Source organism: Lutjanus erythropterus, chromosome 9, assembly GCF_056507025.1.
Source record: "Lutjanus erythropterus isolate fLutEry1 chromosome 9, fLutEry1.hap2, whole genome shotgun sequence".
Classification (NCBI taxonomy): Eukaryota; Metazoa; Chordata; class Actinopteri; order Lutjaniformes; family Lutjanidae; genus Lutjanus; species Lutjanus erythropterus.
In genome coordinates, this window is record NC_139325.1 from 1,264,030 (window position 1) to 1,279,922 (window position 15,893).

At 40.9% G+C, this 15,893-nt stretch overlaps 1 protein-coding gene across 2 annotated transcripts in view; it reads left to right on the forward strand.

The window, feature by feature from the left end:
* Positions 1-15,893, forward strand: part of tgfbr2b (transforming growth factor beta receptor 2b) — a 56,307-nt gene that overhangs the window by 17,048 nt on the left and 23,366 nt on the right. For both annotated transcript variants that reach the window (XM_084725887.1, XM_084725888.1), the window contains 2 exons: positions 14,355-14,650; positions 14,736-14,984. In XM_084725887.1, coding sequence (XP_084582013.1) covers positions 14,355-14,650; positions 14,736-14,984 — 545 coding nt within the window. The remainder of the gene's footprint in view (positions 1-14,354; positions 14,651-14,735; positions 14,985-15,893) is intronic.

Here is a 15,893-nt window from a genome sequence, read left to right on the forward strand (position 1 = left end):
ACACATTTGGCACTCTTGTGAGTATTTATAACACAGGGCAGTGTATTAAAAGTGGGATTGAGTAAAAATAAACTACAGTGTGTGTGTTCATGGTAATGAAGGAACACAATACATCAGTATGAGTCATTAATGTGTGTATTTTCTTTTCTTTTTTTTTGATGGAACCCAGCTTTGTGGCACAGAGGATATACTAGGCTCAGGGTTAGAGGGGTTACTTACAATACAGTTACTAATTACCCATTAAAAATGTAGTCAGTAACCTAATCCAAGGATTACAATATTAAAGTAACATAATTTGATTACTCTCCATTACTTTTGGATAATACCAGCAGTTTGTCTGTATAATTAATATTAAAGGCTGTTCTATGTAGGTAATGTTAGCAGTTTGTGTGTGTCTATGTAGCTAAAGTTAGGTGTTGTTCTGTGTAGCTAACATTAGCGGTTGATCTGTGTAGCATTAGTGGTTGGTCTCTGTAGTGGTTGATTTATATCGCTGTTGGTTAGATTGTTTGGCTAATGTTAGTGGTTTGTCATGGCAAAATGACTAAATAGTCAAACCATTTATTAGCATTAGCTGGTTTCACTGATAGTGGTGTTGAGACTCGTGAAGAGAAATGTGTGTGCTCTGTACATGGCAGTATATCGTTCATTATTTACAAATGTATTTCAAAGTTGTAACCCAGCAAATATCCCAGTTTTACTTAATGTAACTGTAATCTGATTACATCTTATTTTTATTTAACTATGATGGAATACAGTTCCTATTTTGCTATCCTAATTACATAATTCTGTTACATGTAATCCTTTACTCTCCGAGCCTGACTAGGCTTTGATACATACACAGCACTTGTTAGTTGATATTTGCATAATTGGTTTTGGTCTTTTTGTGGGATTTGTTGATGATAAGAACCATGGCCACATCCTTTAAAATGTATTTACATCTATTTACATCTGCTCTGGATGTCTGCATTATATTAACCTCACCCACTTTAAATATGCCAAAGCTTGGTAAAAGAAGAGTACATAACATTTCCATTTGACATTACATTATTTATCTAATTCATGCATCCGTTGCAGCATACGTGGTCGACCAACTATAATAATCAGCTGATTATCTGTTCAGAGAGCAGTGCAGTTGATCAGAAACTGCTTAGCAGAGCAAAACATGACCACCCTTTCCTCATTTTTCAACTGTAAATGAGTAAACAAGCTCATAAGTGTGTCATTTTTTGCCTCTCCATTTCCTCTGTTTAACCAGTTGTCTATTACTGCTACTTTCTGTCATTTATCAGTAACTCTTTGATATCTTCTTCCCCCCCCCCTCCCCCTCCCTCTTCACTTTCTCTCCAACCACAGATGAGGAAACTGTGTGTATTTTGGCATGTAAAGCTGTTCACATGCATTTCAGAAGTAGTGGGCGGTTTCTTCGGTCACATTAAGGTTGCTACCGTCTTATGGAGAGAGCGCATCGTCATCACAAACAGGAAGTGGAAAACGTGGTGTTTGCATCACACATAAACAGCGTTTGGGGGAATCCTCAGTTTGGTCACAGATACGCAGTTGGGCGCGTTCTGCGCTCTGTGTTTCTCTTCAACATCTCTGGGTGTCTGTCTCGGCCTCTGTGTGTGTGTGTGTGTGTGTGTGTGTGTGTGTGTGTGTGTGTGTGCAGGCCAGCCACGCTGGAGAGCTCAGACATATGGTTTCCTGTCTGTGTTTAACTCAAATCAGAAACATCTCCAGCACGTGGTGAACAGGCCTCATGGACACAGAACACCTCTGTAGTGGATGACAGTAAGGTAGACTCAGTCTGCAGCTGTGTTACAGTATTACTAAAGCAGAACAGGTTCCTCTTCCTAACTGTTAACAAACAGATCATACATCAACTTGATGAGCCGTTTTCCTTTCTGAGGTCTGATTTTGAGAATTTTAAATGCGAGCTTGACAAGTGACAAACACTGTATTAAGATAACTCAAAATTTGGACACACAAAATCAAGGATATAAAGCTTTCAAACCACTGAAGTTACAGTAAGTGTGACTGTCAGTGGGTGAAGTGACCCTTCAACTTTTAAAGCATCAGTGTGCAGGATTTTGTTGCATCTAGCCCACCTGTTAGAATTCAGCAGCTTGATTACTGTCCATATGCTTCAAACTATGGCCCCGAAGGTACCTCACTCACATCATTTCTGGAGGTGTCCCTTTAGCAACAAAGTCAGGTAGACGTGGTATTAAAAACTCTAGGGTGGTTGAATAGGTCAAACAAACAGGACTTTCACCAAGGAGACAAGGATTTTACGTCCCATGTGAAACCAAATGTCAACGTTGAGTTCTTTTTAAGATGTTACATAAGTGATGTAAGTTCTGTATGTAAGGTTCATAAGTAAGTGACATAGGTTGCATACGTATGTACATGAACTTACCTAAGTAACATGCTTATTTTAACCCAAAGCATGATCTTATCCTAAAGATAATGAAATCGTTTTATTGCCTAAATACAGACATAGCTTTTGGGCCTTTATTTTGAAAGTCTACCTGGATGTTTGCAATTTGTTAATGCTCACTTGACAGCGGAGCCCAAGCCCCCAGGAAGAGCATCAAGTTCTTGAAGCCAATTTGACACAGTGGCCAAACTGTGTAATGACAACAGCACATGATGCACTGCAGCCCCATTTCCATAGACTGACAGTGTGAAAGAAGTAGCTGTAAAACAGTGGATATATTTTTTTGAGCACCACATTCCCCGTAAAATGGCTTGTTTTGCTCTAGGGGTTTGATCCATTCTGTCTAATAACATTTGGACAGTCTAAGAGGGGCTGCATGATTATATCATTTTATCCCTATTCATGTTAACTGCTCGGCTAAAGGAAGTCTCTACTGCGTGTGTACTGCTCTGTGGGCTGCACAATGCAAAAGCATATGCGGAAGATCACACAGGGAAGTCAGCTTTATGTGGCACTGAGTTGCTCTCATAGGAAGGAATGGAGTCCTGCCTCCAACACTGTATCCAGGTCTCCTTACTACAGTCATGACAGAGCCCTGCATGTGCAAAACAGATGCTAGAGGGGTGCCTGCAATGTCATAGCTTGAAACACTGACAAAGCTGCTGTATTTGACAAGTTGGAAGTAAAAATGTGTTGTATCTAGCGGTTGTGGTTGTAGAATACTTTCAACTGATTACTGCTTGCTTCACCCTCCCATTCCAATGGTGTTGTGAAAAATGTTCAAGGCTCTCTCTAGAGTCACTGTTTGGTTTGTCTGTTCTGGACGACTGTGGTGGTTCAACATGGTGGTCTCAGTGGAGGAGGACCTGCGCCAACTGTAGATATAAAAGCCTCATTCTAATGTAATGAAAACACAACAATTCTTCTTTTCAGGTGATTATACACCAATGAAAACATACTTAGGAATATTTTATTCCATTTCTGCCATATTCTGCCACTAAACTCCTGTAAATCTTACAAAGTGGACCTTCTAATTTATACAAATCAGGTATACTTGTTCACGGGTAAATAGCTCTTCATTACTAACTTTAAAGGAAAGCTGCATGCATTAGCCATATCATCGCTGCATCAAAATTGGCACCCTTGCTCCCTATACCGCCCTTTATAATTGGCATGTTCTTTAATTTGATATCCTCCCTTGCTCCCGGTGATGTCTGAATCTCACAGTGATGAATGCAGCCACTGAATCCTCCTCTCGAAACCACATTTCAAAGAATCTATGTGCTGCAATTATTTGTTGCAAATTGAGCCCAACCTCGCTGGCACGGTTTCACCTGCACACAGCAATTATGTGGGCAGTAAATTAGCTGTAATTTAAATATGCGCGGCCGTGACGAGCACTGGTGGGCAGTTTGTTTGTTTTTTTCCGATTTATTGCATACATTTAGTAAACAAGCTGGAATTCTGACATTGTAAAGTACAGTGAATGAGACCTTTATTTCTGTTTACTCTGAAATAGCTGCTGGTGTGTAGCTGATGCTGCACTCTGATCTTCCTGTTATGGATCCTCACAGTGTTCAATAAGCATGGAACAGCACCACTGGATAATATTATAAAGACCTTCTGTAGGGGAAGCCTGGGAACTGAAAACCTGAGAACTTGATTCTAAATTTGGCATGTTCAGCAGCTTTATCAAGGATGTGCTCAGTAGTTTGTGTAAATCCTATCTTTGTGTCTGTCAGTCTGTATCTCTCACTGAAATACACACACACACACACACACACACACACACACACACACACAGTCCTGAGGGTAAGGGTTGTGGTTCCTTCCTCCCATTGAGGACACATGCAGCAGGAAGTTCTTGTTTGTTTATTGGCCTGCTGCCATGGCTTATTCCTCTACAAATGCCTCACATTGTTCTCCCCCTGCATTACATTCTTATGACGTGTCTGCAATAGTGTTTGTGCATGTGTTTTACTGCTCCAGAGTCACACTTGTGGGTTCTCCTGTGTGTGAGCGAGTGTGTTTGTGCACCCAAACATGTGCGACAAATGTCACCGTGAGGAGGTGAACATTGTGATCCGGGAGCAGCGAATGCTAACAGGTCCTGTTGGGATTTTGATGGACAGCTCAGTGGAAGTTAATCAGACAGGAAGACGTGTGCTGTGTTATCACTGTCTCAGTGTGGTGACATGATGAAGTAGTGGATCAGAGCTGCTGTTTATCTGAGCCGCTGCACAGCTGTGTCCAGTTTAGAGACTTAACCAATGAAAAGGCACTATGGTTGAAGCATTCTCAGTTTCTGCTTTCTTGGTTAACCATCGTGATGAGGCACGCAGTTTTGCCTTTATCTGTGGCAGACAGACAAAATGAAATTTGAAGGCTGACTAATCAATATTTTTATATTAAGGATAAGTCAAATGACTCACAGTTAAAGGTGTAATAGTGACAAATCCAAAGACAACAATCCCCTAACACAGTGGTTCCCAAACTTTTCTGTCATCCTCCCCTTCAGAGGCTGTGAAAAATTATCAATCATTAGCAATAATTGGGAAAGTAACTGATAAAAAAAGGATTCAACTTTAATTTAATTAACTGTTAAATCATAATTTAAATTCTAGTGAAATAAAGGTTAGCATCAGCAAACTTGTTTGTCACATATATTAATTTAACCACTGCCCACTTGTGAAACACACTTATCCTTGATTCTTTGGCAATATTGTTCATGTGACAATCATGCCAAAAAAGCCTTATACATAGTCAGTGAATTACCTACAGCTGATGGTGGTGGACACACCCACCAGTTTAGAGAAGCAGCAGGAATATTGGAGTAGGAAGCTAAGCACTGTACTGCTGTGGACAGGGTCAGCACCAAAACTTATTTCAGACACCTAAAAAAAATTTGTACTGGTTAAGTATTTGCTATATTTAGAGTATTTTCACGGCTTTACCTTGTCAGACAGCCTTTTCTGACAGCAAAGTGCAGTTTTATATGGTAAGTATCAACAAAAACACTCATTTTACCTCCAGAACATGAGAATTGCTGTTCTACCACTGCCTCGATCAGCTATTTTGTTTGTGTTAATGACTGACTTTTGTATAAGAAAAAAGGCTTAATTTGGATTCATCAAAGTTACACAATAACAATTAAACTAACTGATCAAGGTGGCAGCAGGACAACAGCTCCTGTGTTCTGTGAACTGTTTTTGTTGAAGGATCTGGAGAGAGTGATATTTGACTCATATAACTGTGTTTCCTGTCAGAAAAGGCTGTCTGATGGCAAGATAAAAGCAGTGAAAATATAGCAATAGTTATACTAATGTAGGGGGCCTTTTGTTAGGTGGCTAAAATATGTTAAACTGCTGATGCTCACCACAGCAGTACATCACCTAGCTTCCTACACTGCTACTCCTGCTGCTTCTCCAAACTGGGGCATGCTGACCGCCATCTACTGTAGGTCATACACACACTATGGATAAATACATCATACAGCCAAGATCAAAAAAGCCAACCTGTCGCTTTAAGCCTGACTCGTTTAAGAAAAGAGTCTGAAATGAGACTGGACAGAACAGTTTGTCATTTAACCTTTTTTACTCTGTAGGATAAGCAAGTTTTGGTGATAGTTTGGGCTTGGTTTGTCCTATCTCACTGTATTCAGGTTTCTTTTTAATGTCAGATTTGGACAGTATGTTCCTAAGTTAAATTATTAGTTTGGACAAATCCCCATCTGACATATTTTCAAATCTAACCAGATTAGTGTGGCCTTACTACATTAGTATCATCATTTTGACTTGCTGCACGTTCCCAGTCATTGTGCCAAGAACATAACAACTGATCAGAGATGATCCCTCTCACTCACACTCTGTGACACAGCATTTGTTTCTAATTAAAAGCCCATAAAGATGATTTGGAGCAGACTAACGCCGCGTCTTAGCCAGTGTCAGTTAGCTGCACATGTGTTTTGGAGCTTGTGAACTAGTTTGAGTGGGAGGGGAGGCACCGATAGTAAATACTGTCTTGTCATAGTAACATGCTATTTGTTTTAGGGCTGTATTTGCAGCTGTGAAAGTCAGTTTTACATGGTTGGAGGCACGCTATGTGTGGAATGAGATGAAAGTAGAACTAATTCATTCCTGACATGGATTCCTTCACTTGCACAGTCTGTGTTTTTGTGCAGATGTCGCCTGATCTACTCCATGTCAATCCATGGGTTATTTTGGCTTTCCTCATGACATTTATTGGGGATTTTTGATATCAGGTGGGTGTTTCTATTTTGATGATAAAGAAGAACAAGAGATAAAAATAAGAAAAAAGAAAAAATGAATTGAAACAGCTCTTGATGCAACTGGCAAAGAGGAAGAGGGGAAGAGGACGGATATAGAGCTATAAAGGAAAAAGTGGCTGTGTGCATGTTCCAAGATCTGTTTTTTTTATTCTTATTTTTTACAGTTCCCCCTTAACTGTGGAATCTTGGCTTGTCCTCAGTGTGTGAGTACATCAGTCACTCCGTCTGCTTTATAGAAAAATGACTCAAGCAGCAGGCCCACTCTGAGATGCATAAAAAGGAGGGAGGGAAGAAGAACAGCGTGAGGCAAAAATGACAGAATGGTGTCCAGCACAGAGAACACTGAGATGAGGAGAGGAAGTACAACCCCAATTCCAAAAAAGTTGAAATGTTGTGTAAAACGCAAAAAAAAAACAAAAAAGCAGAATGCAATGATCTGCAAAAACTTTTATTTAATTGAATACAGCATAAAGACAAGATATTTAATGTTCACCCTGATTAACCTTGATGTCTTTTTTGTAAATATACACTTTTTCTGAATTTGATGCCTGCAGTACGTACCACTGTGATACATCAGCTTTTCTTTTAACAACACTCAGTAAGTGTTTGTGAGCTGAGGACACTAATTGTTGAAGTTTTGAAAGTGAAATTCTTTCTCATTCTTGCTTGATATACGGCTTCACGTGCTCAACAGCTCAGGGTCTCTGTTGTCGTGTTTTGTGCTTCATAATGCACCACACATTTTCAATAGACAGGTCTGGAGACAGCTCTGGACTTCAGGCAGGTCAGTCTAGTACCTGAACTACCAAACCTGTATGTACCTCTCAGTATTAATGGTTACCCATGATGCCAAGGGCACTAACACACCCCCATCCCACCACAGGTGTTTGCTATGGAAGTTAGCTCTGGAAACACTATGGTTGCAGCAACAAATTGTGTTTACAGACAGAGTTTTTCCAACATGTTCCTGAGCCCATATAGTATCTTTTATTCAATCATGTGGCTTTTAATGCAGTGCTGCCCGAGAGGTCAAAGGTCATGGGCATTCAATGTTGGTGCTCAGCTTCATCGCTTACATGCAGCAATTTCTCCAGAATCTCTGAATATTTTAATGATATTAAGGATTACAGATGGTGAAATCCATAAATTCTTGCATTTCTGCATTGAGAAACTGGCCCATTGAGGACGCCCCATTAATAGCCAATCATGATTCTATTTTCTGATACCAATTAACCTGTTAACCTGTGGAATTTTCCAAAAAGGTGTTTTTAAGCATCCCACAACTTTCCCAGTCTTTTGTTGCCCCTGTAACAACTTTTTTGAGACATGTTGCAGGCATCAAATTCAGAATGAGTGTATATTTACAAAAAACAATCAAGTTTATCAGTTTGAACATTGAATATCTTGTCTTTGTGGGGAGCCCCTGTGACTCAGCTGTAGACTGTACAACCCATTTGCGGCATGTCATCTCTCTCTCTCTTTCTCTCTCTACCTCCTTTCCTGTCATATCCTGCTGTCCCTCTCTAATAAAGGCAAAATGCCCAAAAAATAATCTTTAAAAAAATAATATCTTGTCTTCATACTGTATTCAGTTGCATACAAGTTGAACAGTACATGCAAAACAGCATTCTTTACGTTTTACCCAATGTCCCAGCTTTTTCAGAATCTGAGTTTTAGATGGAGAGGCAGAAACGGAGTGACAGAGAGATGCTGGAGGGAGGGGATGGAGTGCTGGAGAGATATGAGCCATGTTTATGAAACAGTCTGCGGTGTAAAGGCAGTGCTGTTACCATAACAAGTAAATAGTGAGTGTGATATTCAGTTTTAGTCAGTGTCACCAGCCTCCCTGTGGTTGGATTCCTCCATGCTCCCCTTTAATATGATACCAGCCTGGATAAAGGCAGGTTATTTATATACATTCAGGAGGGTAAAAACTCGACAGGGAGGGACAGTAAACAACTTTAAACTTTTTAATATGAGGTTCATGAAGTGAAATAAAACCCATACATAATGCATAACATGAACAAACACAGGAGCCTTTTGGGGCACTGTGCAGAGTTATGAGATTAGATTAAAACTGCTACTACTTTCTTTCTGCAGTGGAATCTGCTGGAAGTAGTTAAGAATCTACAAGTAGAAAGAAAGTAGTTCCTACATGAAACTGCTCACAACAATCTGTGAATTAGCTTGAGTAATTCAGTCATGTTTTTTGGAAATTGACACTGGTTTCAAACTTTTCAAAAGTGTTTTTGATGCTTTGATCACCACAGGCCGAGTGCCATTTAGTCCCATTATATTGGAGAGAAGACAGCCATCTCTATGGTTGAAACTCTGCAACTCACACCAAAACAAAAGAGATCTAGATGGATAAACATCACTATAGGCCAGGGGAAAAATATGTATTATTGATGTCGCTGTTCCTTTAAGAATCCATCCAACATGTACCATGAGAAATGCTTTTATTTTCCTCATTGTATAGATATGTGTAAAGCCTCTTTTCATTATTCAGTTTTATGCATTTCATTGACTTTGTGAAATCAAAGCTACAAAGTCAGCCATAGATCTTGTACTGCAGCATCCTATCAGCACATACTGTAGCTGCTATTTGTAGACATCATAAAGCTATCAAATGCGAGACATGACATCATGCTTCACCTGTTTGCCGTTATCGTCTCCATATATTTTTACAGCTGGTTTATGGTAGGTGTGCCACAGGGCCTGGCGAAACAGTGCTTTATTATATTTTGAAAGATGTAAGGAGAGTTTACAATGCTAATCAGCAAAAAAAATCTGAATCTGACTGATCAGCAGCTTTCAGTCATTGATAAAATATCACATCAGAAGGGAACTGCTGGCTTTGAATGAACATGTTTGATCAAGCCATCATGAATAAGGACATTTAAGGCCTCATTAGAAGCTCTCTGCTGGCACAGAAGACAAACTGGCACAGCGGAGGACTGTTGGAAGCGTGCTTCAGCCTCCTCAGTGTTTATAATGGCTTCCATCTATCCACCCATCACCTGCTTCAAACATGAAATCATGTCTGGCTCTGTCATTTTCCGAGGAAAAATAGTTCCTTTTTAATATCCAACTCACAACTTTGTTATTCACCAAACACTGTGAGGATCCAAGTAATTAACAACTGGTCAGAGCATTAAGAGCGTGAGTCAGGGGATGGCAGCATTTGAAATCCCAGCATTCACATCCTGAAACACACACACACACACACACACACACACAGATGACGTGTGTAATTGCCAGCCGGAGGCGAGGATCCCTCTATTAGTCCGAATGATGTGTCAAACCTCATTGAATGCTGCATGAGAACGCTCTGGCATCCTGATTGGAAAAGGCAACACGAGTCCTATTACCAGTTTGTCTTGGCTCCATCCACCAATTGGATGTGTTTCTGCCTCAAATACACACACTCACACACTCTAATCATGGCAGAAAGACAGTGAGGAAATAAAGCTGAAACCTCAAAAACCTCCAAGCAATCTTTAAACCCTTAAAGCACACACACACACACAGACACATGGAATTTGAGAAGCAGGGTCTGACTGTCTGGCCGTCTTATTTCGTAACCCGCTTTTTGAAGTTGTCTCAAATCTAAAAATTTCTGCGTGTGTTTGTGTTTAGTAGGTTTGATTTATAGCATCCGCGGCTTTGCCCGAAGCAATTTCAGAAAGATTAACTGCCTTACAATCATACACACACATACAGCCACACAACCACAAAATGAAGATATTATATAAAGATATTATTCATCCCACTGTGAGTAGTTTTACCTTGCATGACCGCACAGCACGCCAGTACATGATGGATTCAAAGGCAATCACTTCTTTAGAGTGAGAGAAAGTTTAAAGGACGTGAATCAGAATCAGACAAATGTCTTGTTTTGTCCACAACTCAACAATATGCAGTTTACTGTCAGAGAGGAGTAAAGAAAACAGAAAATCAGAGCGAAAATCAGAGAATATGAACACTTGTCTTAAAAAGTAATGCTTACTTCACATAGTAGCTCAGTCTTCTTCATGGTGCCATTGCAGTTTAACCCTCCAACCATGTTGTTGTAAATATCTATCAAGCCACAAATAAAGTTGTTGTGAATGTTTCTTTTTTGTGCTGTTGTGTCACAAAACTGTCAAAACACAGTAAGAAGATCAGACAAATTGACTGTGTGGCTAATTACAAAAGCACTAATGGAGCTGAAGCGGCAACCTCTGGAGCTGAAAAGCGGAGCCAATGTAGAAGTATCAAAAACAACAGGTTGTCAAATTGGCCACAAAAGTGCTTCAAAGATGCCAAGCTTTACAGTAGAAAAAAAATGATTGCAGTCTGGGAAAAAAAGTCAATGTTGTGCAATGTAGGTGCAGCTATTATAGAATTGATTAAACGTGATGCACTTGTTGATGTTACATTTATGAGAAAAGTTAGCAGAGGGGTAGCTTGCTAAAAAGGCTGATGCTCCCAGTGTTTTAAGGTGAGCTAGGTAGCCACATAATTTCCTAGATGTCCTGCACAGATGTTAAACACTCACAAACACACACACAGCCTGGACCAATCACTGGACTAGACTTGCTTGAACAAGCCCATCTCATTATCATACCATAAAAGCATCAGGAAAATGTCAATCTTGGAACCAGTCGGCTATCGTCTAATGATGGTTTAGCCTCTGGGGGCAACAACCAGCAGACTCAATGGATATTGTTTACAGTCTGACTACAATCTGGAGAATAGAGTTGGAGTTGAGAGACGACTTCTATGATTGGACTCTTTAAAAGGCTAAATCATCATTGGACGGGAAACCTTGATTTACAAATTTCTTGCAAGATTTGTATGCATTGTTTCTTCATTGTGTATTGTACAAAGGAATTATGTTTCATAATGTGATAATGCTGTGGTTAGGATCTGTGTAAGTTTAGGGACAAAAAACACTTGGTTAGGTTTGAGAAAGATGATGGTTTGAGTTAAAATGATCACTCTCACAGGTCTTGGGTTCCCTTTTAAGCACAATCTTCTGAGATTGCAAGTCAGCCCGTGCATTCTGCCCCTTTGTGCTCTCCACATGGATGTTTAGCTGCATGCCACCAAAGCCCACTCTAATGTTTGGTCAGTTCTGTTCTGACTCCAACAGGAACCAAAACTCTCCTGATACCAAAGATTTGTCCCTTCCCTCAAGATTAGGAAAATGGTAAATGTGGTGAGAAAAATTGAAAATATTAGGTAGGAAACATAGGAAATAAATGAATGATAACTATTATTTATTGATGCATAAAATTTGAGTTTTGTCTTGTCTGATAACCTGCAATACCTTCAGGGCTTCATGGTACATGGCTGTGAGCACCACATGTGTGGAAAATTTGAATGCAAAATAGTTGCAGGGTGGTGCGACTTCTTCAATGGTCAATCAATGGTCCGAGCACCTCCAGCCTGCCAATGTGGCAGCTCTGCTCAGGAAGGTAATGTTAGACTAGAGTGAGACACTCTTTGAAAAGGTGCCCAGCCAGAGCAGACCAGGCCGGGACAGGCCAAGCTGAGGCAGACAGGCTCTCGACTGTTTTCTCCCCGCCGCTGGAGCTCTGAGGGTTGGCTGCCATTCTGTCCGGGCTGGCAGTCAGAGGCAGAGGAGGTAGTTAATGCTATAGCTCATGCAGCTGTAAAGGCTGCTCACACTGTTGGCAGTGTCCACTGTAGACCTATTGGCTGAGCGCACAGTCAGCTCCCTGCTGGGATCACAGACTTGAAGATACAGACACATATGCACAGTATATGTGTTTTTTTTTTAACTCATTGTTACAGTGGAAAGTACATGATTTACAGCTCACCACGGAGCAGGGAACAGCCTGTTGCTTGCATAGCAAGGGCCTCAAGAATGTCTTCCCTGTGGTGGGAAGGCTTGTGTTGGACTGTTAATGTATGAGTAGTGGGAGGAAACTAAAGTTTTCTGCTCCTGCTGCTGCATGCAGCACCCAAAACACACACATAAAGCTGCATGTCCTTCAAAGCCCTGCCCTTACACCACTACCTTCCCTTTTTCTGTGGAAATGAGGGAGAGGAATGTCATGTATCCCAAGAGTTTGTCATGCATGCTTGATAAAACATGGCAATAAAGGAAATCCAGACATTGTTTGAATTCTAAACTATTACTATATAGTATCGCTAGTGGCGGGGTCCACCATTTCAAACTTTCCAGTCAGTGCTAATGCAAACCAAACATTTCTGTTTGTCTTTCCAGAAACCGTTACTTGGTAATCAGTTTTAAATATTGCAGTAAGGAATGGAACAAGAAGGAGCAGCTACAGTGAGCTGTTAGTCGAAGAGCAGCAGGTGACAGACTTTATAGCTCTAACTTCTCAACAGCCCAGTAGCCCTTTCCTTTATTGACCAGCTTCTTTATTAAAACAACCTGCTTTGGTTTGGCTGTGCTGTAAACATGTACACCAGCAGTTCTACTGTTGTATATCTGACAAAGTAGCTGCTCTAAAAGTGCGCTGAAAGTCTTGCACTTTCTACTCAAATGCTACTCAAGTGAGCATTAATTATGTTTTATCTACAATAGGGACATCCAAGAGGGCTCTTTTGTAGCCTATTTCGGAGCATATGTACTCCGCTGGGGAAAGAACTACAACTCTGGAAGGATAACACCCTGATCATACTGATGTCCAACTTGGCAAACTTGGCAAAGTCCATCAGTGCTTGCAAATAACCACAGGGATTTTTAAAAGGATATTTTTGGGGTTTTTTCATGCCTTAATTTGATGGAGACAACTGAAGTGAACAGGAAAGGGGGAAATGGGGGGGATTACGTGGAGTAAATGGCCACAGGCTGGAATTGTACCTATTGCTGCTGCAATACATAGGGTACATAGGGTGTGTGTGCTACCAATTGAGCCCCCCTTACCACAGGATTTCAACCAAGACTTCAATCTTGAATTGTGTTCACCTTTTTTCCAAAACTAACTGACCAACAAAAACTAAGTGTAAATGTTGAAATGCAGATTTAGACCAACTTGTAACTTCTCTAGTAAACCCTAACCTAAGCTACTGTGTCAACACACTTTCTAGGCTTTTACTTGTAAGCAGTCACTTAAAAAGCTTCTATCGGTCCAAAATGACTGCTGCTTCTGCTCTTAAATGGCACTTTATACATGTGTTGGTGGTTTCAGAAAACAGAGTCAGCCCACTTTAGCTTCAGACAGTCAGGGAAAACACAGCACATGCTGCTGGCCAACATGACAGTGAACTGTCATGACTCATGTTTGCAGCCTTCACTGCAGTGAGCCCACGCTATATTATAAACCTCTTCATAGATGACTTTGATCATTCAGTTCAAAGTCAGTCTTAATGTCACCAAGAACCCACAAGCACTTCAGCTCTTATATCTGGGAATTTTATAACCTGGTAGTGGCTAAATACAATTCTGGCATGATGCTGTTGGGTTTACCCTCCACTACGTCATGGTTTGTGAATACTGTGTGTGTTGATCTAGTTTAGTAGTATTAATCCAACATCAATCCTCCCATTAAGTATATTTTCAGTCTTATGTGTCGCTTAGCTTCTTGCTCTTGCGCATGCCAAATACTTTCCACCTTTTTATTCATCTCTCTCTGTCTTTTTTTCCAGTTGTGGATCCTACCACGGATGATTCGTTGGTGTCTGTGATTCTGGTGAGCCTGCTGCCCCTGCTGGTGATGGGGATTGTGGTCGTGGGAATGTTCTACTGGTACCGAGCCTACCGGCAACGCATGCACAGCCAGGAGTGGGAGAGCAGCATTAAGAAACGCAAGGCAAAACCTGTGTTGGACTGCAGTGATGCCTGTGCCATCATGATGGACGATGATAGGTCGGACAGCAGCTCGACACATGCCAACAGCCTTAACCACAACACTGAGCCGCTGCCTATAGAGCTGGATCTGCTGGTAAGCATACCTTCAAGTATTTCTGGTTGTTTGTGTGATCGTATCTAAAATTTGAGCTAAAATCATAACTTTTGATCCCGTCCAGGTTGGAAAGGGTCGCTTCGCCCAGGTATACAAGGCTAAGCTGAAGCAGACCACCTCAGATCAGTTTGAAACAGTGGCTGTGAAGATCTTCCCATATGAGGAGTATGCATCCTGGAAGAACGAAAAAGACATCTTCTCCAACACAGACCTCCGCCACGAGAACATCCTCCACTTCCTGACAGCCGAGGAGAGGAAGGTGGAGAAACAGTACTGGCTCATCACTGCCTTCCACCACAGAGGAAACCTACAGGTGAGACCTCCACTGTCAGGTGATCAGACATGAGTGGGGCAGCGTTAGTCCATGTTGTAAATTACAATTCTCTTAGCAGTCCTTAGTAGTAGATAGCCTCTTTTTTTGTGGAAGATGCTATTATTCAGTTCAATGAGCAAGCACCAGGTGACAGTGGTGAGGAAAAACTTACTTTTAAGAGGCAGAAACCCTTAAGAAGAAAAGGAGAGAGAACATAAATTAGCACAATGCAAGTCTCACATTGAGATTTTAAAGTAATACTAGTAGTAATAATATTCAGGCAGATGCTATTAGCACACACATGTCAGTAACCAACAATGCCATTAGTAGCTGGGGAAGAATAGCCACCTGGCTCTTTATATCCAGGCGTATATAACCTTGCATGGCAGAGACAAGCACCGCAGTGTTTGTAGACAGCAATGCTATTTGCACTCAGTAAATAGGCTGTAAATAGCAACATTGGCTTATTACCCCCGCCTAACCCTAACCAAGTAGTTTTGCTTGCCTTAACTGCACGGCAACTGAAAATCCTAAACTGAAAAAAAAAAATGAATAAGTTAAATAAGTCTAAACATTTGATGCCGAAATCAACTTCTACATAGACTCAAAAATGAATCTTCCATGGGAGAGTCCTGTGCTTAACCTTCATCCCTCGCAAACTCTTACTTAGGGAGACTTTACCGCTCCTTATAGCTTAACTAAGGGGGTCAGGCATGAATGGCTAAAGAGCTGCCATGTGCCTCACCAGTGTGCAAATAGACACTCCATAATATGAATAATAATCAGCATCAGCAATCAGGTGTCAGTAACCATCAATGCTATTTGCACTAAGGATAGAGTAGTCAGTGTGGCTTTTATGCCATGCTAGGCTGTATATAGCCTAGCATGGCAGAGACAAGCACCCAGGTA